This window comes from Oncorhynchus gorbuscha, linkage group LG05 (assembly GCF_021184085.1).
Source record: "Oncorhynchus gorbuscha isolate QuinsamMale2020 ecotype Even-year linkage group LG05, OgorEven_v1.0, whole genome shotgun sequence".
NCBI lineage: Eukaryota > Metazoa > Chordata > Actinopteri > Salmoniformes > Salmonidae > Oncorhynchus > Oncorhynchus gorbuscha.
Window position 1 is genome coordinate 75,593,873 of NC_060177.1, and position 26,307 is coordinate 75,620,179.

The 26,307-nt window shown below is 43.1% G+C and overlaps 1 protein-coding gene across 1 annotated transcript in view; it reads right to left on the reverse strand.

The window, feature by feature from the left end:
* The window catches only part of LOC124035256 (zinc finger matrin-type protein 4-like), a 210,957-nt gene extending 184,983 nt beyond the window's left edge, over positions 1–25,974 (reverse strand). Inside the window, exon 1 of the mRNA XM_046348701.1 lies at positions 25,832–25,974. Within this exon, the coding sequence (XP_046204657.1) occupies positions 25,832–25,918 (87 nt within the window). The 5' untranslated portion in view covers positions 25,919–25,974. The remainder of the gene's footprint in view (positions 1–25,831) is intronic.
* Positions 25,975–26,307: the final 333 nt, after the last annotated feature.

A 26,307-nucleotide genomic window follows, 5' to 3' on the forward strand; every position in this document is an offset into this window, starting at 1 on the left:
TGAAAATTAAAGATTACTGACAGAGCCATAAGAAAATATTGCTTTATTTATCTGATCATATTGGAATATATTTGTTAGGTTTTCAGTAGGTTCAATTAGGTTCACTAGACTATATGCGTCATTTAAAAATTTTTCAATGAACATTCGAACAGTCCGGCCCTCGGCTTGTAGCTAAAATTTTTATTTGGCCCTCCGTCCATTTGACTTTGACACCCCTGCTTTAGATGTATTTCAAGGCCTACCTTCAATCTCAGTGCCTCTTTGCTTGACATCATGAGAAAATCAAAAGAAATCAGCCAAGACCTCAGAAATGTTTTTTTTAGACTTTCACAAGTCTGGTTCATCCTTGAGAGCAATTTCCAAATGCCTGAAGGTACCACGTTCATCTGTACCAACAATAGTAAGCAAGTATCAACACCATGGGACCACGGAGCCATCATACGGCTGTAGACGCATTCTGTCTCCTAGAGATGAAAAGTGCAAATCAATCCCAGAACAGAAGCATAGGACCTGGTGAAGATGCTGGAGGAAACAGGTACAAATGTATCTATATCCACAGTAAAACAAGTCCTATATTGACATAACCTGAAAGGCCGCTCAGCAAGGAAGAAGCGATTGCTCCAAAACCTCCATAAAAAAGCCAGACTACGGTTTGCAGCTGCACATGGGGGCAAAGATCTTACTTTTTGGAGAAATGTCATCTGGTCTGACAAAACAAAAATAGAACTGTTCGGCCATAATGACCATCGTTATGTTTGGAGGAGAAAGGGGAGGCTTGCAAGCCAAAGAACACCATTCCAACCATGAAGCACAGGGGTTGTATGTTGTGGGGTGCTTTGCAACAGGAGGGACTGGTGCACTTCACAAATAGATGGCATCATGAGAGAGGAAAATTATGTGAATATATTGAAGCAACATCTCAAGACATCAGTTGAAGCTTGGTCGCAAATGGGTCTTCCAAATGGACAATGACCCCAAGCATACTTCCAAAGTTGTGGCAAAATGGCTTAAAGACAACAAAGTCAAGGTATTGGAGTGTCATCACAAAGCCCTGAACTCAATCCTATAGAAAATTTGTGGGCAGAACTGAAAAAGTGTGTGCGAGCAAGGAGGCCTACAAACGTGACTCAGTTACACCAGCTCTGTCAGGAGGAATGGGCCAAAATTCACCCAACTTATTGTGAGAAGCTTGTGGAAGGCTACCCAAAACGTTTGACCCAAGTTAAAAGCAATGCTACCAAATACTTATTGTGTGTATGTAAACTTCTGAACCACTGGGAAAGTGATGAAAGAAATAAAAGCAGAAATAAATCTCTCTCTACCATTATTCTGACATTTCATATTCTTAAAATAATGTGGTGAACCTAACTTGCCCAAGACATGGAATTGTTACTCGGACTAAATGTCAGGAATTGTGAAAAACTGAGTTTAAATGTATTTGGCTAAGGTGTATGTAAACTTCAGACTTCAACTGTAGCTGCTAATTACCCAGAGGTCAGAGCAGTGTAGTGTGAGGGTCCATGTTAAAGGACACATGACAACCAACATAGTTTTTTAAACCTTTATTTAACTAGGCAAGTCAGTTAAGAACAAATTCTTATTTTCAATGATGGCCTACCCCACATGCTCCTATGAACTTCACCTGTTCATAGGAGAATGTCAAAAACATACATTTTTCACCAAATTTTCCATCCTAAAAATGTGGAATAAGCAAAGGCTTTGATTTCTGGTTTAAAAAAAACATTGAAAACCACAATGTTGAAGTAAAGACCCCTGTCAACTAATAAACACATATTTCGTTTTGGATCAATTTTTATTGAAAATAAGCATTGCCTTGTGCCTTGTAATTCTCTTACCAACAACCCACATATCTTGAAGATAGTTTCTGATCTCTCTCATGAGGACGAAGGATAATGAAAGTTCACAGAAGTAAAAGTAGACCTATCCATTAGTTAGTGTTTTTACTGATAACACATTTGGTTTATGAATGATTCAGTTATTAAAACTTGAAATTCGGTAACATAATTTTTTCAATTGAATTGGCTACAATGGGAAATCATAGTAGTCACAAACAACATGTGGGGGTCACAAGTTTGGACAGCTCAGTTCAGTACTGTACAGTACAGGTCACAGTAGAGCACACTAGAGTACACTATAATGTACAGTACTGTATGATACTCTGCTTTACTGTACTGAACTCTACAAATCTCTACGCGAATGTATACTTGACTGTAATCTACTGAGCTCTACCGCGCTGTACTTTGATGTCCAAACTTGTGAATCATAGATGTCTATGATTGGTTTCAGATTTGGTCCGGTCCAACCAAATTTGATCTCATTTGGGGCAAAAGCTGATTAAAATAATAGCCATTGTTAAGAATAATACCCCAATATGCAAAGGAGGATATTGCATATTTGTACCTATTCAGGATACATCACCATGAAGAGAATGACATTCATATCCATAAATAAGCATTTCTGTGTAGTAAGTGAGAAATCTGAGTCTCAGCGCACTCTCTCTGGCTAGGCTGCTGGTTGTCCTGCAGCACTGCGTCCCAGCTGAGCTCATTACCATTGGCTGTGTCCAGTGATTCTATTTCTATGTTGTAGGCTGCAGGGATTCGTGGCAGCACATCAGAGCAACACAGAGGAGAATCCAGGGTGAGAGGGAAGGCACTGAGGAGGAAGAGACTGGATTGTAGCCTCTTACACTAATCAGAGGTATTACTAGGCCTATAGACAGACAGGTTGTGTACACTGCTAGACAACTACCCAGCTGAAAACTTTGGCTGAGAAAACCTCATTTTAAATAGTCTTATTAGACCAGTGTGGTTCTTTCAATGATGCTCAAAGGACAAACAGCCCCCCAAAATCTAAATCTTGAGAAATGTACGATTGCAGGATGGCAAATTGACATACTTCACACAAATATAAACATTTGTTCCTGAGGGAGGTTTGTATAGCGTTTTTCCTCGACAACCTAAGCACCTTTGTCTAAACAGAATTCACTTTTTCGAAACAATTAACACTCAGCCCAAACTGAAACCATTTGGCCAAAATTACACATTTCACTTTCAAAATTAATTGAGAATCAAAATATTAAATACATGACAAAGTCATCTACCTCCATCAAACAATACAATTTGTTATCTAATGAAAAGTTATTCAAATCAATCATTACACAGTTGCCCAATACTAAATACTAACTACACCCAATATACCCTAACATGGTGAACCCTCTTTTATATATATCTGGGCCATTTGTTTATAATATAATTATAGTATGCAACATAAAAGGCAAGTAAACATTATCACAGCATGGGCTGCATCATTTGTTCCTAAAATTATTTTACCAGATGACCAACGAAGAAAGAATGTCACTCAAGAGTGTGAATATCCAGAAACAAAATGCTTTATTTGACCTTTTTCCATTTTTACTGAGAACAGAACTATCTTCCTCTATGGGCCCCTCTGCCTCTGCTTTGTCCTTGCCCTCACGGGGCCTCTTACTTGGTCCTTTCTTGGGAACAGCAACTCAGAGGTGATCTCTTATTCATGATGAAAGACTGATTGCTGATTGCACAACTGTTCAGAGGTTTTACACACGTGCAGAAGAGGTTCACATTCATGGAATTAATTTGCATCAGCGGTGACCAAAATGTTTTAATTTTGTTTATCATGATTTACTCAACTGGAGTTTTGCGTCATTTGTGGAGAATTGCATTTACTGTTTTGAAAAATGTGCTTAGCATTTTCATGTGTGAAAGCGATGAGAAATGACTTACAGTTTTGCAACAACAAAAAAATACTGTTGTGCTCATTAGGTCATGATGGAGATCAAGTGGACCCCAGTTTCAAATGTTATTTGAGAAGATAAATGTAACGGCGTTCGTCTGTTGTAAGAAGAGAGTGGGACCGAAATGCAGCGTAGTGGTTACTCATGACTTTAATGAAGGAAAACGGAACGATACATGAAATAACTCATAAATACAAAAACAACAAACGGAACGTGAAACCTATTACAGCCTATCTGGTGAACACTACACAGAGACAGGAACAAACACCCACAAAATACAAAGCGAAACTGAGGCTGCCTAAATACGGTTCCCAATCGGAGACAACGATAAGCACCTGACTCTAATTGAGAATCGCCTCAGGCAGCCAAACCTATACCACACCCCTAATCAGCCGCAATCCCAAATAATACAAACCCCAATACGAAACACAACATATAAACCCATGTCACATCCTGGCCTACCCAAACATAACAAAAACACAAAATACAATGACCAAGGCGTGACAATAAAGCTGTAAAATCTCGGCAATTGTCTAATGTGCTAGATCTTTTTTCTAAAACACTTCACACCACAACACAAATAATGGATCTGACATCAGTTATAACTACCAACTGCAGAAACAACACATCTCAGAGTTAGACAGGGTAATAAACCAAGCAAATAACCAAACTTTCCAGCTTTGCACCTCAATTCCAGCAGGTCCTCATTAATTTTTTTCTGAAAGGTTCTCACAGTTGATCATTTATTTTATTCCACCATATTCCCTCAAAAGTCCTCACCTTGAGATAAATATCTTAGCTGTATTTAGGAGTAAACAGAATGCTGAAAGATTATGTATTCAAGCATCTCCCAACGCAACAAGAATCATTCTAAAGCCCCAAAACAGAAGTAATCTTAGTTTGCAAATGAAGAAAGGTTGCCTTTGGCTAACTGTTGCTATGGATAAATCAGCAATGCCCTCCAAAACGACAATCTAGCTATCTGTCCAATACTTGTTCACTTTTTCTACAAATTGAGACCAATAACATCTTGATGAGGCTGACTATAGTAGAGTGGTTGTGACTGGAGAGAGTGTGTGACAGAGTGAGAGAGCGAAATAGAGAGAGAAAAACAGTGCGTTAGCATGTCATACAAGCTCACTTTAGCAACTGAATTAATTCAGAGATTTGATTATTAGAGCTCCTGAACTGAGGCTAAAATACTAAAAAAGCCGGACACAGATAGGGAACCACATCAGAGAGATTAACACATACTGGAGTGGTAGGAGGGATTGATTATCATACAGCTATACTTAAGTCAGAGTTTAAAAAACAGCATGTAACACAAACAATTACAAGTAGGCTAATTACATGTGTACTACGATTTCTTTATCATCTCCGCCACTATTTATAAATGATCTACGTCATACGGATTCTGTAAAAAAACATGCACTTTAGTCTAAAGGACATAAATGATTTTAGCTCAGTAAATAGCGCTCACCTCTCCATCCCAAGAGCTTAGCGAAGGTCAGACAACGGCCTGGCTTTATCAGCCTAATAGAGTGCATTGTGAGCATGCATATAAATCACTGTTTACATTATAAGCAATTATGAATACAATCCTCTACAAACCTGACTAACACCAACAAAGAGCTTAGTTCATGAGCAATACTATAACACAACCACTGTGTTATCTATCCAATTACAACATAGAAAAAATTCCAGCTCTGCAAAATAAACTACACAAGGGGCTAGAGTTTCTCTTGATTTCCACCAATAGGGAAACGCAAATTGATAATTATATCTGCAACCTCCCTCAGTAGCTAATAAAATATAACTGGCCAAGGAAATTGACAGTTGAACTGAAAGCAGGGGTACTTGCCAGACAGTTTAACTGAAGCTTCAGCTGCTTGGCCTCTACTCACTTGGGTTGATCTGTGAGGATCATGAGGCTGTTTGTCCAGTACTAAGGATGTACATCTTTCCATTTCAAAACAATTCCATACGTATCTAGATACATGAGCTCTGACACGATACATTAATTTTGTAGTTTGAAACGATTCGGTGCGACTCCTGAGTGAATCGATGCACTAACATGTTTTGCATAAGCACATTCATTTTCCATTCTAAATTGAAATCTGCTGCTGGTGGAGCTCATGAGCCTGGGCCTTTCTAAGCTGGATCTGTGTGTATGATGCATGTCTATGGTGTACAGTATGTATTACGTAGGCATCTGATCTGAACCATAAGGGAGACTGGGCATCCACCACCCCAGTACCACTATTAGACTGGGGGGGCCATGTACCCCCCCCCCCCCCCATCTTCGCAGATAGTTTGAGCTAGTAATGTATAAATATTTATCGTTTGACAATTAGCTATGACATAAGTCATGAAAATATAGCACAACTTTGGCTACTGATATTCCCTGGTGCTGTTCGGAATGAAAAATGACTAGTAGATCAATGACTGTCAACATAGTTACATGCAGGAGAAAACGCATCAGTAGTCACAAAAGATAATGCATGAACTGCATGAACAATGAACACTTCTATTTTCATTTAATATAATACATAAATAAAATCTATTTAGTCTCAAATAAATAATGAAACATGCTCAATTTGGTTTAAATAATGCATAAACACAGTGTGGGAGAAGAAAGTAAAGTGCAATATGTGCCATGTAAAAAAGCTAATGTTTTAGATCCTTGCTCGGAACATATGAAAGCTGGTGGTTCAATATTCCCAGTTTTTCAATATTCCCAGTAAAGAAATATTAGGTTGCAGTTATTATAGGAATTATGACGCGTCAACTATTTCTCGCTTTACCATTTGTATTTCATATACCTTTGACTATTGGATGTTCTTATAGGCACTTTAGTATTGCCACCTTAATCTCAGGAGTTGAGATCAAGCATTGCTAAGAGCGGCTAAATTTTGAATGAATGCTTATGAGCCTGCTGCTGCCTACCACCGCTCAGTCAGAATGCTCTATATCAAATCGTAGACTTAATTATAATATAGTAAACACACAGAAATACGAGCCTTTGGTCATTAATATGGTAAAATCCAGAAACTATCATTTCAAAAACAAAATGTTTATTCTTTCAGTGAAATACGGAACTATTCTGTATTTTGTCGAATGGGTGGAAACCCTAACACAGAACCTAAACCGGCTGTGTGCGTGCGCCATCGTGCATACATTTATCTTGTCCCCCTACACCAAACGCGATCACGACACGCAGGTTAAAATATCAAAAACAAACTCTGAACCAATTACATTCATTTGGGGACAGGTCGAAAAGCATTGAAGATTTATGGCAATTTAGCTCGTTAGCTTGCACTTGCTAGCTAATTTGTCCTATTTAGCTGGCTTGCGGTTGCTAGCTAATTTGTCCTGGGATATAAACATTGAGTTGTTATTTTACCTAAAATGCACCAGGTCCTCTACTCCACCAGTTAATCCACACATCAAACGGTCAACAGAATTGTTTCTAGTCATCTCTCCTCCTTCCAGGCTTTTTCATCTTTGAACTTATATGGTGATTGTGGTAATACTATGAAAGTTTAGAAGCCAAAGACCGGCAACACATTTCATCTTTCAATCACCCACGTGGGTATAACCAATGAGGAGATGGCACGTGGGTACCTGCTTCTATAAACCAATGAGGAGATGGGAGAGGCATGACTTGCAGTGCGATCTGCGTCAGAAATAGAAAGGACCCTTGGCAACACGGACGCTCATTGAGCAGTGTGAGTGCAATTATTGAATAACATAGATTTCTAAATGTATTTTGTAACGCTCGTGCACACAACGTGACCGGTGTAGTCAGGATATAAGTCTAATTATTGCTGTTACATTGCACAACCTTCAATGTTATGTCATAATTATGTAAAACTCTAGTTCGCAACGAGCCAGGTGGCCCAAACTGTTGCATATACCCTATACCCATATAATATTGCCTGCTTACATGAATTTCTTTGATTTTAAGAAAGGCAAAAGATGTTTATGGTTAGGTGCATTCGTGGAATGATTGTGCTTTTTTTCGCGAATTCGGCTTCGTTAAATCATCACCCGTTTGGCGAAGTAGGCTGTGATTCGATGATAAATTAACAGGCACCGCATTGATTATATACAACGCAGGACAAGCTAGTTAACCTAGTAATATCATCAACTATGTGTAGTTAACTAGTGATTATGTGAAGATTGATTGTTTTTATGAGATACGTTTAATGCTAGCTAGCTACTTGCTGCAGTTGCGTAACGGGTGGTCAGCCTGCCATGCAGTTTCCTTGTGGAATGCAATGTAATCGGGCAAAATCGGCGTCCAAAAATGCCTATTACAGATTATTATGAAAACTTGAAAATCGGCCATGATGATTAGAGGTCGACCTCTAATGTAGACACCCCTTCAAATTAGTGGATTCGGCTATTTCAGCCACACCTGACAGGTGTATAAAATCGATCACACAGCCATTCAATCTCCACAGACAAACATTGGCAGTAGAATGGCCTTACTGAAGAGCTCAGTGACTTTCAACACGACACCGTCATAGGATGCCACCTATCCAACAAGTCAGTTCATCAAATTTCTGCCCTGCTAGTGCTGCCCCAGTCAACTGTATGTACTGTTATTGTGAAGTGGAATGTCTAGGAGCAACAACGACTCAGCCATGAAGTGGTAGGCCACACAAGCTCACAGAACGGGACCACCAACTGATGCGCTTAAAAATCATCTGTCCTCGGTTGCAACACTCACTACCGAGTTTCAAGCTGCTTCTGGAAGCAACGTCAGTACAATAACTGTTTGTCGGGAGCTTCATGAAATGGGTTTCCATGACCGAGCAGCCGCACCCAAGCCTAAAATCACCAAGCGCAACGCCAAACTTCGGCTGGAGTGGTATAACGCCTGCCGCCATTGGACTCCGGAGCAGTGGAAGTGCGTTCTCTGGAGTGAGGAATCACGTTTCACCATCTGGCAGTCTGACAGCCGGATCTGGGTGTGGCGGATGCCAGTTGAACGCGACCTGCCCCAATGCATAGTGCCAACTGTAATGTTTGGTGTAATGTTTGGGGCTGTTTTGCATGGTTTGGGCTAGGCTCCTTAGTTCCAGTGAAGCAAAATCATAACGCTACACCATACAATGACATTCTAAAATGATTCTGTGTTTCCAACTTTGTAGCAACAGTTGGGGAAAGCCCTTTCCTGTTTCAGCATGACAATGCCCCCATGCACAAAGCGAGTTCAATACAGAAATGGTTTATCGAGATCCGTGTGGAACAACTTGACTGACCTGCACAGAGCCCTGACCTCAACCCCATCAAACACTTTTGGGGTGAATTGGAATGCCGACTGCAAGCCAGGCCTAATCGCCCAACATCAGTGCCCTACCTCATTAATGCTCGTGGCTGAATGGAAGCAAGTCCCCACATCAATGTTCCAACATCTAGTGGAAAGTCTTCCAAGAAGAATGGAGGCTGGTATAGCAGCAATTCCATATTAATGCTTGAGGTTGACCGATCGGCATTGCCGATTAATTAGGGCCGATTTCAAGTTTTCATAACAATTGGTAATCAGACATTTTGGACGCCAATTATGGCCGGTTACAATGTAATCCACGAGGAAACTGTGTGGCAGGCTGACCTGACCACCTGTTACACGAGTGCAGCCTCAAAAGGACCTTGTGGCTGCAAGAAGCCAAGGTAAGTTGCTAGCTAGCATTAAACTTATCTTCACATATTCACTAGTTAACTACACACGGTTGATGATATTACTAGGTGAACTAGCTTGTCCTGCGTTGCATATAATCAATGCGGCGCCTGTTAATTTATCATCGAATCACAGCCTACTTCAACCTCACCAAACAGATGATGATTTTTAAAAAGCGCATACGCGAAAAAAAAGCACATACTCGCACAAACGTACCTAACATACCAAACATCCCTAACGTACCAAACGTACCAAACGTACCAAACGTACCTAACGTACCTAACGTACCAAGCGTACCTAACGTACCAAACGTACCTAACGTACCAAACGTACCTAACGTACCAAGCGTACCAAACGTACCAAGCGTACCAAACGTACCTAACGTACCAAACGTACCAAGCGTACCTAACGTACCAAACGTACCAAACGTACCTAACGTACCTAACGTACCAAACGTACCTAACGTACCTAACGTACCAAACGTACCAAACGTACCTAACGTACCAAGCGTACCTAACGTACCAAACGTACCAAACGTACCTAACGCAGCGTACCTAACGTACCAAACGTACCAAACGTACCTAACGTACCAAGCGTACCTAACGTACCAAACGTACCTAACGTACCAAGCGTACCTAACGTACCAAAGCGTACCAAACGTACCTAACGGACCAAACGTACCTAACGTACCAAGCGTACCTAACGTACCAAACGTACCTAACGTACCAAACGTACCTAACGTACCAAGCGTACCAAACGTACCAAACGTACCTAACGTACCAAACGTACCAAACGTACCTAACGTACCAAACGTACCAAGCGTACCTAACGTACCAAACGTACCAAACGTACCTAACGTACCTAACGTACCAAACGTACCTAACGTACCTAACGTACCAAACGTACCAAACGTACCTAACGTACCAAGCGTACCTAACGTACCAAACGTACCAAACGTACCTAACGTACCAAGCGTACCTAACGTACCAAACGTACCTAACGTACCAAGCGTACCTAACGTACCAAACGTACCAAACGTACCTAACGGACCAAACGTACCTAACGTACCAAGCGTACCTAACGTACCTAACGTACCTAACGTACCTAACGTACCTAACGTACCAAACGTACCAAACGGACCAAACGGACCTAACGTACCTAACGTACCTAACGTACCTAACGGACCAAACGTACCAAACGTACCTAACGTACCTAACGTACCAAACGTACCAAACGTACCTAACGTACCAAACGTACCTAACGTACCTAACGTACCTAACGTACCTAACGGACCAAACGTACCAAACGTACCTAACGTACCAAACGTACCAAACGTACCTAACGTACCAAACGTACCAAGCGTACCTAACGTACCAAACGTACCAAACGTACCTAACGTACCTAACGTACCAAACGTACCTAACGTACCTAACGTACCAAACGTACCAAACGTACCTAACGTACCAAGCGTACCTAACGTACCAAACGTACCAAACGTACCTAACGTACCAAGCGTACCTAACGTACCAAACGTACCAAACGTACCTAACGTACCAAGCGTACCTAACGTACCAAACGTACCTAACGTACCAAGCGTACCTAACGTACCAAACGTACCAAACGTACCTAACGTACCAAACGTACCTAACGTACCTAACGTACCTAACGTACCTAACGGACCAAACGGACCAAACGTACCAAACGTACCTAACGTAGCTAACGTACCTAACCATAAACATCAATGCTTTTCTTCAAATCAAAACACAACAGTATATTTTTAAACCTGCATATTTAGTTAAAATAAATGCATGTTAGCAGGCAATATTAACTAGGGAAATTGTGTCACTTCTCTTGAGTTCAGTGTAAGCAGAGTCAGGGTATATGCAGTTTGAGTCGCCTGGCTTGTTGCGAACTGTGTTTCTTCCTAACAAAGACCGTAAATAATTTGCCACAATTTTACATAATTATGACATAACATTGAAGGTTGTGCAATGTAACAGCAATTTAGACATAGGTTTGCCACCCGTTCGACAAAATACACAATGGTTCTGTATTTCACTGAAAGAATAAACGTTTTGTTTTTGACCAAAGGCTCGTATTTCTGTGTGTTTATTATATTATAATTAAGTCTACAATTTGATATTTGATAGAGCAGTCTGACTGAGCGGTGGTAGGCAGCAGCAGGCTCGTAAGCATTCATTCAAACAGCACTTTACTGCGTTTGTCAGCAGCTCTTAGCAATGCTTGAAACACAGCGCTGTTTATGTCTTCAAGCCGGTCAACTCCGGAGATTAGGCTGGCAATACTAAAGTGCCTATAAGAACATCCAATAGTCAAATGTATATGAAATACAATTTCGTATAGAGAGAAATAGTTGATGCGTCATAATTCCTATAATAACTACAACCTAAAACGTATTAACTGGGAATATTGAAGAACTGGGAATATTGAACCACCAGCTTTCATATGTTGTCATGTTCTGAGTAAGGAATTAAAACTTTCTTAGCTTTCTTACATGACACATGGCACTTTTACTTTCTTCTCCAACACTTTGTTTTTGCATTATTTAACAAATTGAACATGTTTCATTATTTATTTGAGACTAAATAGATTTTATTTAATTATATTAAGTTAAAATAGAAGGGTTCATTGTTCATTCAGTATTGTTGCAATTGTCATTATTTTAAATATATATAAAAAACGGCCTATTAATCAGTATCGGCTTTTTTTGGTCCTCCAATAACCGGTATCGGTGTTGAAAAATCATAAATCGTTCAACCTCTAATTAATGCCCATGACTTTGGAATGAGATGTTTGACGAAGAGGTGTCTACATACTTTTGGTCACGTAGTGCATCTTAAACATTTCACTGATTTGTATCTGTGAATTGTTGCATCCCTATCCAGTACCATCATCAGCATTGTTATTATCCTCCTTAGCAGTAGACAGCAACATTTTTCCAGCTGACTCTCCAGGCCAGGACCACTGAGTGGTTTAGACTGCGTCCCAAATGGCACCCTATTCTTTATTGTGCCCTATGAAACCTGGTGAAAAGTAGTGTTTGCTTTAAGAACAAAACAGACCACGTCGACAAACAGGTAAAATAAGTGGGTGCTCCTTATTTCACACTGAACACCTGCCATCTTTTTCAGTTTCCAGACGATTATAAATGTTAAAATCGCCACCGATTCACCCAGCAGGTGATCTACTGCGCACGGCTGACATCCACTATGGTTTGTCCTGTCCTTTAGTTAGGCAGTCAGGCAGATTTTCTTTAGGCCAAGGTACATTGTCTTATGCCAGAAAGCATGATGATTCCGTCTGTACGGTTGAGGGACGAGCGTCATATAGGAGTGATGCCACCTGTCAGAACACAATGGCCAATGTCGGTATCCTAGCAACTCTGTTTTACAGAATAATTATACTTACTGCATTGAATATGATCTAATGTCAGCCTTAACTGATAGAGAGGATGCAGCACCTGTTAAATGATTACCAGTTCCCCTGAGGCGTAACCCCAGAGCCACATTTATCTCAATATTAGACTCTGGTGTAGCCTGCCTACTGACAACAGAGCAACTGGGTGAAAACATTACAGTGCAGTCTGGGCAGAGTGCCGACAGTAGACTACAATAGCACAATCATCAGACTGGTGTTGAGCCACTGACAGAGACATTTAGGTCAAGTGTTAAGTGAGTGAGTGAGTGAGTGAGTGAGTGAGTGAGTGAGTGAGTGAGTGAGTGAGTGAGTGAGTGAGTGAGTGAGTGAGTGAGTGCGTAACCCATTCAATTTTGACTCTGGTCTATTTAATCACTTTCATTTTCTCCAGTTAGATTACCTCGGGGGTAAAATGAAGTCTGCAGGATTGTAATCCTCAAAAAGGGTCAATACTGTAAAAACACTGTCCATAAACCTGTTGCAAGGGGCTTGGGTTCCGGAAGACTGATGCTTTGAGGGATTTCAAAGTACATCCAGCCGAAACAGGACGATAAACAGCATTTATATTTGGAGCGAAATGTCAGAGTATAGAGTTGTAACACCTGGATGGATTATTCAACTCCCAGTTATATACCTGTGGGTACCACCAAGGGTGATTTGGAGGTGTTAACATGGAATACAAGGACAATCTCGCTTTCTTTCTCTCCCCCCCTCTCTCAGGTGTGATACAGTATAATTAGCCTGCTAACAATATCACTTTTATTGTTATTTATTTTATACACCACTGCAATCTAAGAGTACTTCAGGGAGTATCTCATGACACATTCATCTTCTTCAATTCAATGCACTCTGACCTCCTGTGTTACACTTGGCTGCGTTTTTTAAATTTATTTTTGTTTTAATGTTTACACATCTTGAAGACAGCAGTGAAATACACAGACTGAAAGGAGAATTTTGAATCACCAACTAAAAAGGGAGGGACATTTGTACTTAAACAAAAACAACCACTTATTGATGACACTGAAGCAGAGCTTCAAAGCGCTTTATTTCATTTTATTTTTAGACCTCACAAAAGACTGACGGTAAGAGAGAGATCACACGATTTTTACCACTTCAAGCCTTTTCCAAAATAGAAACAATATGAAATAGGGAGACTGAACAAATATATCTGGGATTGTTGAAGTGAGAGGTTGAGAGGGGACATCATCATCACCTGAAGTTCAAAAGCTTGTATGTGTATTAGTATGAATGTGCATATTAATGTGAAATGCATGAATATTAAGTAAGTCCTCCAAGATTGTCAAAAATACCACAAAATACCTCATATTCTGGATGACTCACATTCACAAAACTTTTGAAAATGCATGTGTAAGCAGCATATAGGCCCGAGGAAGTGTATTTAATCTGTCACTGACACAAGGCATGTAGCAACAGAGAACATTGTCTTAAGATAATGAAAAACAAAGGAGTTGATAGTGCTCGGACGGAGCCACCTTGTGGTTCAGTACAGTGAGCTTCTCCTCAGAGAGACAGTGAGCTTCTCCTCAGAGAGACAGTGAGCCTCTCCTCAGAGAGACAGTGAGCCTCTCCTCAGAGAGACAGTGAGCCTCTCCTCAGAGAGACAGTGAGCCTCTCCTCAGAGAGACAGTGAGCCTCTCCTCAGAGAGACAGTGAGCCTCTCCTCAGAGAGACAGTGATAGCAGCAACCAATACTTTGTAGCGCCACCTTTTGCTGCGATTACAGCTGTAAGTCGCTTGGGGTATGTCTCTATCATTTTTGCACATCGAGAGACTGAAATATTTTCCCATTCCTCCTTGCAAAACAGCTCGAGCTCAGTGAGGTTGGATGGAGAGCATTTGTGAACAGCAGTTTTCAGTTCATTCCACAGATTCTCGATTGGATTCAGGTCTGGACTTTGACTTGGCCATTCTAACACCTGGATATGTTTATTTTTGAACCATTCCATTGTAGATTTTGCTTTATGTTTTGGATCGTTGTCTTGTTGGAAGACAAATCTCCATCCCAGTCTCAGGTCTTTTGCAGACTCCATCAGGTTTTCTTCCAGAATGGTCCTGTATTTGGCTCCATCCATCTTCCCATCAATTTTAACCATCTTCCCTGTCCCTGCTGAAGAAAAGCAGGCCCAAACCATGATGCTGCCACCACCATGTTTGACAGTGGGGATGGTGTGTTCAGGGTGATGAGCTGTGTTACTTTTTCGCCAAACATAACGTTTTGCATTGTTGCCAAAAAGTTCAATTTTGGTTTCATCTGACCAGAGCACCTTCTTCCACATGTTTGGTGTGTCTCCCAGGTGGCTTGTGGCAAACTTTAAATTACACTTTTTATGGATATCTTTAAGAAATGGCTTTCTTCTTGCCACTCTTCCATAAAGGCCAGATTTGTGCAATATACGACTGATTGTTGTCCTATGGACAGAGTCTCCCACCTCAGCTGTAGATCTCTGCAGTTCATCCAGAGTGATCATGGGCCTCTTGGCTGCATTTCTGATCAGTCTTCTCCTTGTATGAGCTGAAAGTTTAGAGGGACGGCCAGGTCTTGGTAGATTTGCAGTGGTCTGATACTCCTTCCACTTCAATATTATCGCTTGCACAGTACTCCTTGGGATGTTTAAAGCTTGGGAAATCTTTTTGTATCCAAATCCGGCTTTAAACTTCTTCACAACAGTATCTCGGACCTGCCTGGTGTGTTCCTTGTTCTTCATGATGCTCTCTGCACTTTTAACGGCCCTCTGAGACTATCACGGTGCAGGTGCATTTATACGGAGACTTGATTACACACAGGTGGATTGTATTTATCATCATTAGTCATTTAGGTCAACATTGGATCATTCAGAGATCCTCACTGAACTTCTGGAGAGAGTTTACTGCACTGAAAGTAAAGGGGCTGAATAATTTTGCACGCCCAATTTTTCAGCTTTTGATTTGTTAAAAAAGTTTGAAATATCCAATAAATGTCATTCCACTTCATGATTGTGTCCCACTTGTTGTTGATTCTTCACAAAAAAAATCTTTATGTTTGAAGCCTGAAATGTGGCAAAAGGTCGCAAAGTTCAAGGGGGCCGAATACTTTCGCAAGGCACTGTATAACATCAGAATAGTTTTTCTGCCTCAGCTAAGAGGATTGTGGCAGATGAATCAGAATTAGTTGGGTAACATAGATAATTAAGATGTTTTATTTGCATAATATGCTTACGTGAGATACTTGTCATTAGAATGTATCCCTTTGGACTCTAGTGTTGGCAGTTGCACTTTTCCCTCAGCTAGGTCTCAGTCACCTGAGATCCAGAGAGGGGAGAGGTCAGTCTTGTCTTTCACATGTCCCTGGTGTTATGCAGTATATCAGAAAGGGAAGAGGACAGAATGGAACATTGTCTTCATATGTGAATGTCTTTACCTATTCTTAAGCCATGTGAAGGGATGGCGTGATTAATGGGGAACTAATTACTTGTCTCCACAATGTCTGTGCGCTTATCCTGGGATAGTGTATGACCTAGAGGCTCACTCCCCTCAGTGAGCTTGTTCAGGAGTGGGGTCAAGAGGGGGTTTACTTGAGATGGGAGTATCTAGAGTTGACAATGAGTTATGCCTTGGATGAGGTAACGATTCTATGAAGTATCAAGAACAAGATTAGAACCTTGTCTTAGGGAACAAAATTAACGATAATTTATAGCGAATGCTATCTGGCTATGGGATACTCCCCTCTCTCAGGTAAAAGTCTTTATTTGTGAGCAGTTCCTAAGATCTGTGAATCGTCATGTAAGTTGAGAGGGGTGTATCTTGGCTGTAAAAGATCTTTGTACTTTTCTGGTGGTACTTTTGAATGGTTCATTAGAGATAGCACCTCATTGAAAGTCAAAAAGGGTTATTGCAAAGCTCTTAACAAAACAATGTAGTTTAAGTGTAACTCTGACTGTGTGTAGTTTGTAACTCTCCTCATTTGGTAAAGCAGAAGCAGAAGCACAGAGAGAGGGAGAGAGAGAGAGAGACAGCAGCACACAGAGAGAGACAGCAGCAGAGAGAGAAGCAGACAGAGAGAGAGACAGCAGCAGAGAGAGAAGCAGACAGAGAGAGAGAGAGACAGCAGCAGAAGCATAGAGAGAGAAGCACAGAGAGAGAGAGAGAGAGAGAGAGAGAGAGAGAGAGAGAGAGAGAGAGAGAGCAGCAGCACACACAGAGAGAGAGAGAGAGAGAGAGAGAGAGAGAGAGAGAGAGAGAGAGAGAGAGAGAGAGAGAGAGAGAGAGCACAGAGAGAGAGAGAGAGAGAGAGAGAGAGCAGCACAGAGAGAGAGAGAGACAGCAGCACAGAGAGAGAGAGAGAGATAGCAGCACATAGAGAGACAGCAGCAGAGAGAGAAGCAGACAGAGAGAGAGAGAAGCACAGAGAGAGAGAGCAGCAGACAGAGAGAGAGAGAGGCAGCAGCACAAAGAGAGAGAGACAGCAGCACAAAGAGAGAGAGAGAGAGAGAGAGAGAGAGCAGATATAGAGAGAGACAGCAGCAGAGAGAGACAGAGAGAGAGACAGCGGCAAAGAGAGAAGCAGACAGAGAGAGAGCGACAGCAGAGAGAGAGAGAGACAGCAGAGAGAGAGACAGCAGAGAGTGAAAGAGAGAGAGACAGCAGAGGGTGAAAGAGAGAGACAGCAGAGAGTGAAAGAGAGAGAGACAGCAGAGAGTGAAAGAGAGAGACAGCAGAGAGAGAGAGAAGCAGACAGAGAGAGAGAGAAACAGCAGATATATATATATATGTGGAGAGAGAGAGAGAGAGAGAGAGAGAGAGAGAGACAGCAGCACTGAGAGAGAGAGAAGCACATAGAGAGAGGGAGAGAGAGAAGCACATAGAGAGAGGGAGAGAGAGAGAGAGAGAGAGAGAGAGAGAGAGAGAGAGAGAGAGAGAGAGAGAGAGAGAGAGAGAGGGAGAGAGCAGCAGAGAGAGAGAGACAGCAGAGAGAGCAGCAGAGAGAGAAGCAGAAAGAGAGAGAGAAGCACATAGAGAGAGAGAGAGAGAAGCACAGAGAGAGAGAGAGAGAGAGAGAGAGAGAGAGAGAGAGAGAGAGACACAGCAACACAGAGAGAGAGAGAGAAACACAGCACAGAGAGAGAGAGAGAGACACAGCACAGAGAGAGAGAGAGAGAGAGCCACAGCACAGAGAGAGAGAGAGAGAGAGCCACAGCACAGAGAGAGAGAGAGAGAGAGCCACAGCACAGAGAGAGAGAGAGAGAGAGCCACAGCACAGAGAGAGAGAGAGAGAGAGCCACAGCACAGAGAGAGAGAGAGAGAGAGCCACAGCACAGAGAGAGAGAGAGAGAGAGCCACAGCACAGAGAGAGAGAGAGAGAGAGAGAGAGAGAGAGCCACAGCACAGAGAGAGACAGCAGCACAGAGAGAGACAGCAGCACAGAGAGAGAGAGACACAGCAGCACAGAGAGAGAGAGACACACACAGCAGCACACAGAGAGAGAGACACACACAGCAGCACACAGAGAGAGAGACACACACAGCAGCACACAGAGAGAGAGACACTCACAGCAGCACAGAGAGAGAGAGACTGAGCTGCACTTCCTAACATCCTGCCCAATGTATGACCATATTAGAGAGACATATTTCCCTCAGATTACACAGATCCACAAAGAATTCGAAAACAAATCCAATTTTGAAAAACTCCCATATCTACTGGGTGATATTCCACAGTGTGCCATCACAGCAGCAAGATTTGTGACCTGTTGCCACGACAAAAGGGCAACCAGTGAAGAACACACACCATTGTAAATACAACCCATATCTATGCTTATTTATTTTATCTTGTGTCCTTTACCATTTGTACATTGTTAAAACACTGTATATATATATATATATATATAATATGACATCTGTAATGTCTTTATTGTTTTGAAATGTCTGTATGTGTGATGTTTACTGTTAAATTGTATTGTTTATTTCACTTTATATATTCACTTTATATATTATCTACCTCACTTGCTTTGGCAATGTTAACACGTTTCCCATGCCAATAAAGCCCTTGAATTGAATTGAATTGAGAGAGACACAGCAGCACAGAGAGAGAGAGAGACACAGCAGCACAAAGAGAGAGAGAGACACAGCAGCACAGAAAGAGACACAGCAGCACAGAGAGAGAGAGACACAGCAGCACAGAGAGAGAGAGAGAGAGAGACACAGCAGCACAGAGAGAGACACAGCAGCACAGAGAGAGAGAGACACAGCAGCACAGAGAGAGAGAGAGAGAGAGAGAGAGAGAGAGAGAGAGAGACAGCAGCACAGAGAGAGACACAGCAGCACAGAGAGAGAGAGACACAGCAGCACAGAGAGAGAGAGAGAGACACAGCAGCACAGAGAGAGAGAGAGAGAGAGAGAGACAGCAGCACAGAGAGAGACACAGCAGCACAGAGAGAGAGAGACACAGCAGCACAGAGAGAGAGAGAGAGAGAGACACACAGCAGCACAGAGAGAGACACAGCAGCACAGAGAGAGAGACACAGCAGCACAGAGAGAGAGAGAGAGAGAGAGAGAGAGAGAGAGAGAGAGAGAGAGAGAGAGAGACAGCAGCACAGAGAGAGAGAGAGAGAGAGAGACACAGCAGCACAGAGAGAGAGAGAGACACAGCATTTACATTTACATTTAAGTCATTTAGCAGACGCTCTTATCCAGAGCGACTTACAAATTGGTGCATTCACCTTATGACATCCAGTAGAACAGTCACTTTACAATAGTGCATCTAAATCTTAAAGGGGGGGGTGAGAAGGATTACTTATCCTATCCTAGGTATTCCTTAAAGAGGAAGCAGCACAGAGAGAGACAGCAGCACAGAGAGAGAGAGAGAGAGAGAGAGAGAGAGAGAGAGAGAGAGAGAGAGAGAGAGAGAGAGACACAGCAGCACAGAGAGAGAAACACACAGCAGCACAGAGAGAGACACAGCAGCACAGAGAGAGAGAGACACAGCAGCACAGAGAGAGAGAGAGAGAGACACAGCAGCACAGAGAGAGAGAGAGAGAGAGACACAGCAGCACAGAGAGAGAGAGACACAGCAGCACAGAGAGAGAGAGACACAGCAGCACAGAGAGAGAGAGAGAGACACAGCAGCACAGAGAGAGAGAGAGAGAGAGACACAGCAGCACAGAGAGAGAGAGACACAGCAGCACAGAGAGAGAGAGACACAGCAGCACAGAGAGAGAGAGAGAGAGACACAGCAGCACAGAGAGAGAGAGAGAGAGAGACACAGCAGCACAGAGAGAGAGAGACACAGCAGCACAGAGAGAGAGAGACACAGCAGCACAGAGAGAGAGAGACACAGCAGCACAGAGAGAGAGAGACACAGCAGCACAGAGAGAGAGAGAGAGAGACACAGCAGCACAGAGAGAGACACAGCAGCACAGAGAGAGAGAGACACAGCAGCACAGAGAGAGAGAGAGAGAGAGACAGCAGCACAGAGAGAGAGAGACACAGCATTTACATTTACATTTACATTTAAGTCATTTAGCAGACGCTCTTATCCAGAGCGACTTACAAATTGGTGCATTCACCTTATGACATCCAGTAGAACAGTCACTTTACAATAGTGCATCTAAATCTTAAAGGGGGGGGGTGAGAAGGATTACTTATCCTATCCTAGGTATTCCTTAAAGAGGAAGCAGCACAGAGAGAGACAGCAGCACAGAGAGAGAGAGAGAGAGAGAGAGAGAGAGAGAGAGAGAGAGAGAGAGAGAGAGAGAGAGAGAGAGAGAGAGAGAGAGAGAGAGAGAGAGAGAGAGAGAGAGACAGAGAGAGAGAGAGAGAGAGAGAGGAGACACAGCAGCACAGAGAGAGAGAGAGACACAGCAGCACAGAGAGAGAGAGAGACACAGCAGCACAGAGAGAGAGAGACACAGCAGCACAGAGAGAGAGAGAGACACAGCAGCACAGAGAGAGAGAGAGACAGCAGCACAGAGAGAGAGAGAGAGAGAGAGCAGCACAGAGAGAGAGAGAGAGAGAGAGACAGCAGCACATAGAGAGAGAGAGAGAGAAAGAAAGAGAGACAGCAGCACACAGAGAGAGAGAGACAGCAGCACACAGAGAGAGAGACAGCAGCACACAGAGAGAGAGAGAGACAGCACACAGAGAGAGAGAGAGAGAGAGAGAGAGAGAGAGACAGCAGCACAGAGAGAGAGAGAGAGAGAGAGAGACACAGCAGCACAGAGAGAGAGAGAGACACAGCAGCACACACACAGAGATAGAGAGACACAGCAGCACACAGAGAGAGAGACACTCACAGCAGCACAGAGAGAGAGAGACTGAGCTGCACTTCCTAACATCCTGCCCAATGTATGACCATATTAGAGAGACATATTTCCCTCAGATTACACAGATCCACAAAGAATTCGAAAACAAATCCAATTTTGAAAAACTCCCATATCTACTGGGTGAAATTCCACAGTGTGCCATCACAGCAGCAATATTTGTGACCTGTTGCCACGAGAAAAGGGCAACCAGTGAAGAACACACACCATTGTAAATACAACCCATATCTATGCTTATTTATTTTATCTTGTGTCCTTTACCATTTGTACATTGTTAAAACACTGTATATATATATATATATATATATATATATAATATGACATCTGTAATGTCTTTATTGTTTTGAAATGTCTGTATGTGTGATGTTTACTGTTAAATTGTATTGTTTATTTCACTTTATATATTCACTTTATATATTATCTACCTCACTTGCTTTGGCAATGTTAACACGTTTCCCATGCCAATAAAGCCCTTGAATTGAATTGAATTGAGAGAGACACAGCAGCACAGAGAGAGAGAGAGACACAGCAGCACAAAGAGAGAGAGAGAGAGAGAGAGAGAGAGAGAGAGAGAGACACAGCAGCACAGAGAGAGACACAGCAGCACAGAGAGAGAGAGACACAGCAGCACAGAGAGAGAGAGAGAGAGAGAGACACAGCAGCACAGAGAGAGACACAGCAGCACAGAGAGAGAGAGACACAGCAGCACAGAGAGAGAGAGAGAGAGACACAGCAGCACAGAGAGAGAGAGAGAGAGACACAGCAGCACAGAGAGAGAGAGACACAGCAGCACAGAGAGAGAGAGAGAGAGAGACACAGCAGCACAGAGAGAGACACAGCAGCACAGAGAGAGAGAGACACAGCAGCACAGAGAGAGAGAGACACAGCAGCACAGAGAGAGAGAGACACAGCAGCACAGAGAGAGACAGCAGCACAGAGAGAGACACAGCAGCACAGAGAGAGAGAGACACAGCAGCACAGAGAGAGAGAGAGAGAGACACAGCAGCACAGAGAGAGAGAGAGAGAGAGACACAGCAGCACAGAGAGAGACACAGCAGCACAGAGAGAGAGAGACACAGCAGCACAGAGAGAGAGAGAGAGACACAGCAGCACAGAGAGAGAGAGAGAGACACAGCAGCACAGAGAGAGACACAGCAGCACAGAGAGAGAGAGAGAGAGAGAGACAGCAGCACAGAGAGAGAGAGAGAGAGACACAGCAGCACAGAGAGAGAGAGAGACACAGCATTTACATTTACATTTACATTTAAGTCATTTAGCAGACGCTCTTATCCAGAGCGACTTACAAATTGGTGCATTCACCTTATGACATCGAGTAGAACAGTCACTTTACAATAGTGCATCTAAATCTTAAAGGGGGGGGGTGAGAAGGATTACTTATCCTATCCTAGGTATTCCTTAAAGAGGAAGCAGCACAGAGAGAGACAGCAGCACAGAGAGAGAGAGAGAGAGAGAGAGAGAGAGAGAGAGAGAGAGAGAGAGAGAGAGAGAGAGAGACAGCAGCACAGAGAGAGAGGGAGACAGCAGCACAGAGAGAGAGGGAGACAGACAGCAGCAGAGAGAGAGAGAGAGGAGACAGCAGCACAGAGAGAGAGAGGAGACAGCAGCACACAGAGAGAGAGAGAGAGAGAGACAGCAGCACACAGAGAGAGAGAGAGAGAGAGAGAGAGAGAGAGAGACAGCAGCACACAGAGAGAGAGAGAGAGAGAGACAGCAGCACACAGAGAGAGAGAGAGAGACAGCAGCACACAGAGAGAGAGAGAGACAGCAGCACACAGACAGAGAGAGAGACAGCAGCACACAGACAGAGAGAGAGAGAGACAGCAGCACACAGACAGAGAGAGAGAGAGACAGCAGCACACAGACAGAGAGAGAGAGAGACAGCAGCACACAGACAGAGAGAGAGAGAGAGAGAGAGAGAGAGAGAGAGAGAGAGAGAGAGAGAGAGACAGCAGCACAGAGAGAGAGAGAGAGACACAGCAGCACAGAGAGAGAGAGAGAGACACAGCAGCACACACAGAGAGAGAGAGAGACACAGCAGCACAGAGAGAGAGAGACACAGCAGCACAGAGAGAGAGAGACACAGCAGCACAGAGAGAGAGAGACATCGCAGCGCACAGAGAGAGAGAGAGACATCGCAGCGCACAGAGAGAGAGAGAGAGAGAGAGAGAGAGACCGCAGCACACAGAGAGAGAGAGAGACACAGCAGCACAGAGAGAGAGAGAGAGACACAGCAGCACAGAGAGAGACACAGCAGCACAGAGAGAGAGAGAGAGAGAGAGACAGCAGCACAGAGAGAGAGAGAGAGAGACACAGCAGCACAGAGAGAGAGAGAGACACAGCATTTACATTTACATTTACACTCGCAGTTAAAAAACAATGCAACAGAAGGAGAGTAAAGTTCTCTCAAACAAGACAATGAAGTTGCTGCATGCGCTCTGGGGGAAGTGGATAAAGCAAAGATAATATTAATGTAGTAAAGATTTTTTTATTTTTTTATCTAGACACCACCTGGTGAACAAACTTCAAAAGGTATGCAAAGGGGTTTAATATGCAACAATATTTCTAAATAAACACACTGGGATTCTCATAGCCTGTCAAAGCCCTTGCTAGGGTACCTATAACAAGACACCTCACTGGGGGGGAAGTCACGATTGTTCAATAAAGGAAATAGGTGTTTAAGAAAACATAACAAAAGGAACTAGGTTTGGAGGTGAATTTGTCATGCCACAGTCAGAGGCAGAGAGCCACATATATCCATAAGCATGGTTGCCAGTCATGTGGGAGATAGATAGCTAGCTACATTAGGTCAATTACATTCAGGATTTGGTGTGCTGTCATTTTTTGACGAAACTAAAATAGTATCATGGGGATGTTCACCTATGTTTTCACACTTGGGCTAATATTAGTGCAGAAGATTATGAAGAGAATGCCATTGGAAGATGCATGGGAACGGGAGAATGCCATTGGAAGATGCATGGGAACGGGAGAATGCCATTGGAAGATGCATGGGAACGGGAGAATGCCATTGGAAGATGCATGGGAACGGGAGAATGCCATTGGAAGATGCATGGGAACGGGAGAATGCCATTGGAAGATGCATGGGAACGGGAGAATGCCATTGGAAGATGCATGGGAACGGGAGAATGCCATTGGAAGATGCATGGGAACGGGAGAATGCCATTGGAAGATGCATGGGAACGGGAGAATGCCATTGGAAGATGCATGGGAACGGGAGAATGCCATTGGAAGATGCATGGGAACGGGAGAATGCCATTGGAAGATGCATGGGAACGGGAGAATGCCATTGGAAGATGCACGGGAACGGGAGAATGCCATTGGAAGATGCATTGGGAACGGGGGAGAATGCCATTGGAAGATGCACGGGAACGGGAGAATGCCATTGGAAGATGCACGGGAACGGGAGAATGCCATTGGAAGATGCACGGGAACGGGAGAATGCCATTGGAAGATGCATGGGAACGGGAGAATGCCATTGGAAGATGCACGGGAACGGGAGAATGCCATTGGAAGATTCACGGGAACGGGAGAATGCCATTGGAAGATGCACGGGAACGGGAGAATGCCATTGGAAGATGCACGGGAACGGGAGAATGCCATTGGAAGATGCACGGGAACGGGAGAATGCCATTGGAAGATGCACGGGAACGGGAGAATGCCATTGGAAGATGCACGGGAACGGGAGAATGCCATTGGAAGATGCACGGGAACGGGAGAATGCCATTGGAAGATGCATGGGAACGAATCCTCAATGAATGTAGTCACAATCCAATGACTGGATACACTTGAATAGTCAAGGTACAGACATGCCAACATCTGAAATCCCATGCATTGTGCTTAACAGTGGGCAAATTTAAAACCAAACACACGATATGGTCAATGGATCTAATACTAGATAGCCGATATTACAGTAGTAGAATGACAGGTGAGTTCAACTCGCTCCAACTGGTTGTTCTATTGGAATCCCATACATGACACTATATATCACGTGGCAAAACAAATAACGATGATTTGATTTGATTTGAACTCTGTAAAAAGGTCAGTGTGTGTAAAATAGCCATGGGATGGATAGTCTAATAAAATATGAGGAATTGTTTGACCTCTGATGCCATTCCACTTTCTAAGCACAGCGAGACGCAAAATGATCATCCTGAACAGTATGACCCGTTGATTTTATTTTCAAACTCAAATAGGTCTGCATCAAATCACATTGAGTGTTTATGAAACCTCAATGAGATTCGCAATTTAAGCGCACATTTCAGCCTTGAGGACCTCCGCATCAGGCTACCCGCTATTTTCAAACACCGTGTCATAAATTCAACATCCCGTAGTCTAGATGGTGGAGAGGATTTCACTGTTTCTCGTGGCTCATAATGTCAAAAGGGATGCTGAAATCCCACGCAGCGCAGCGGACACGATTTATGATGGAGCTGGAAGTATTAGACAGTCTGAGTTGTATAGTCTCTTTCTCCGTCAATGGAGATTGGTACCCGTTGTAAAACAAAACGGAAAACAAATCACACAGAAGTATAGGCTAATGCATGTCTGAGATATAGCCTACCTGTAACTCCAAACTGTAACCCTCGTACAAGTGTGTCGGGAAGACAGCCAGTTGATGTTGCACTTGTAGGGAAACTGTGTAATCCATTGACCAGCTCAGCGAAACGCGTGTACAAAGCAGACGCTTCCACAGCTGTTTGCAGTAGGCAACTGCCCGTAGTACAATCGTCGACTGTTCTCCGCCCCGCTTTTACCTCATTGGCCGTTTGACAATAGTAGCCTTGCTGTGCGGAGCTCCGACACGATTTTCTCCAGCGATACAGTAGCCCACCAATTTTAGAGTGATCAACCGGTCCAATCCATTAGAGGTGGTATCGCACAGCACCGGTCACCTAGGACGCCAAATACGCAGCGTGCATAATTGTATGAAATCAATTGTAAGCTTCGTTTGCTAAAAATTAGTCTTATTCGTATGGGGTCCTATCATGATAATGTATGTTTAAAATTATATTTCCTATACTAATCTTAGTAAAGATG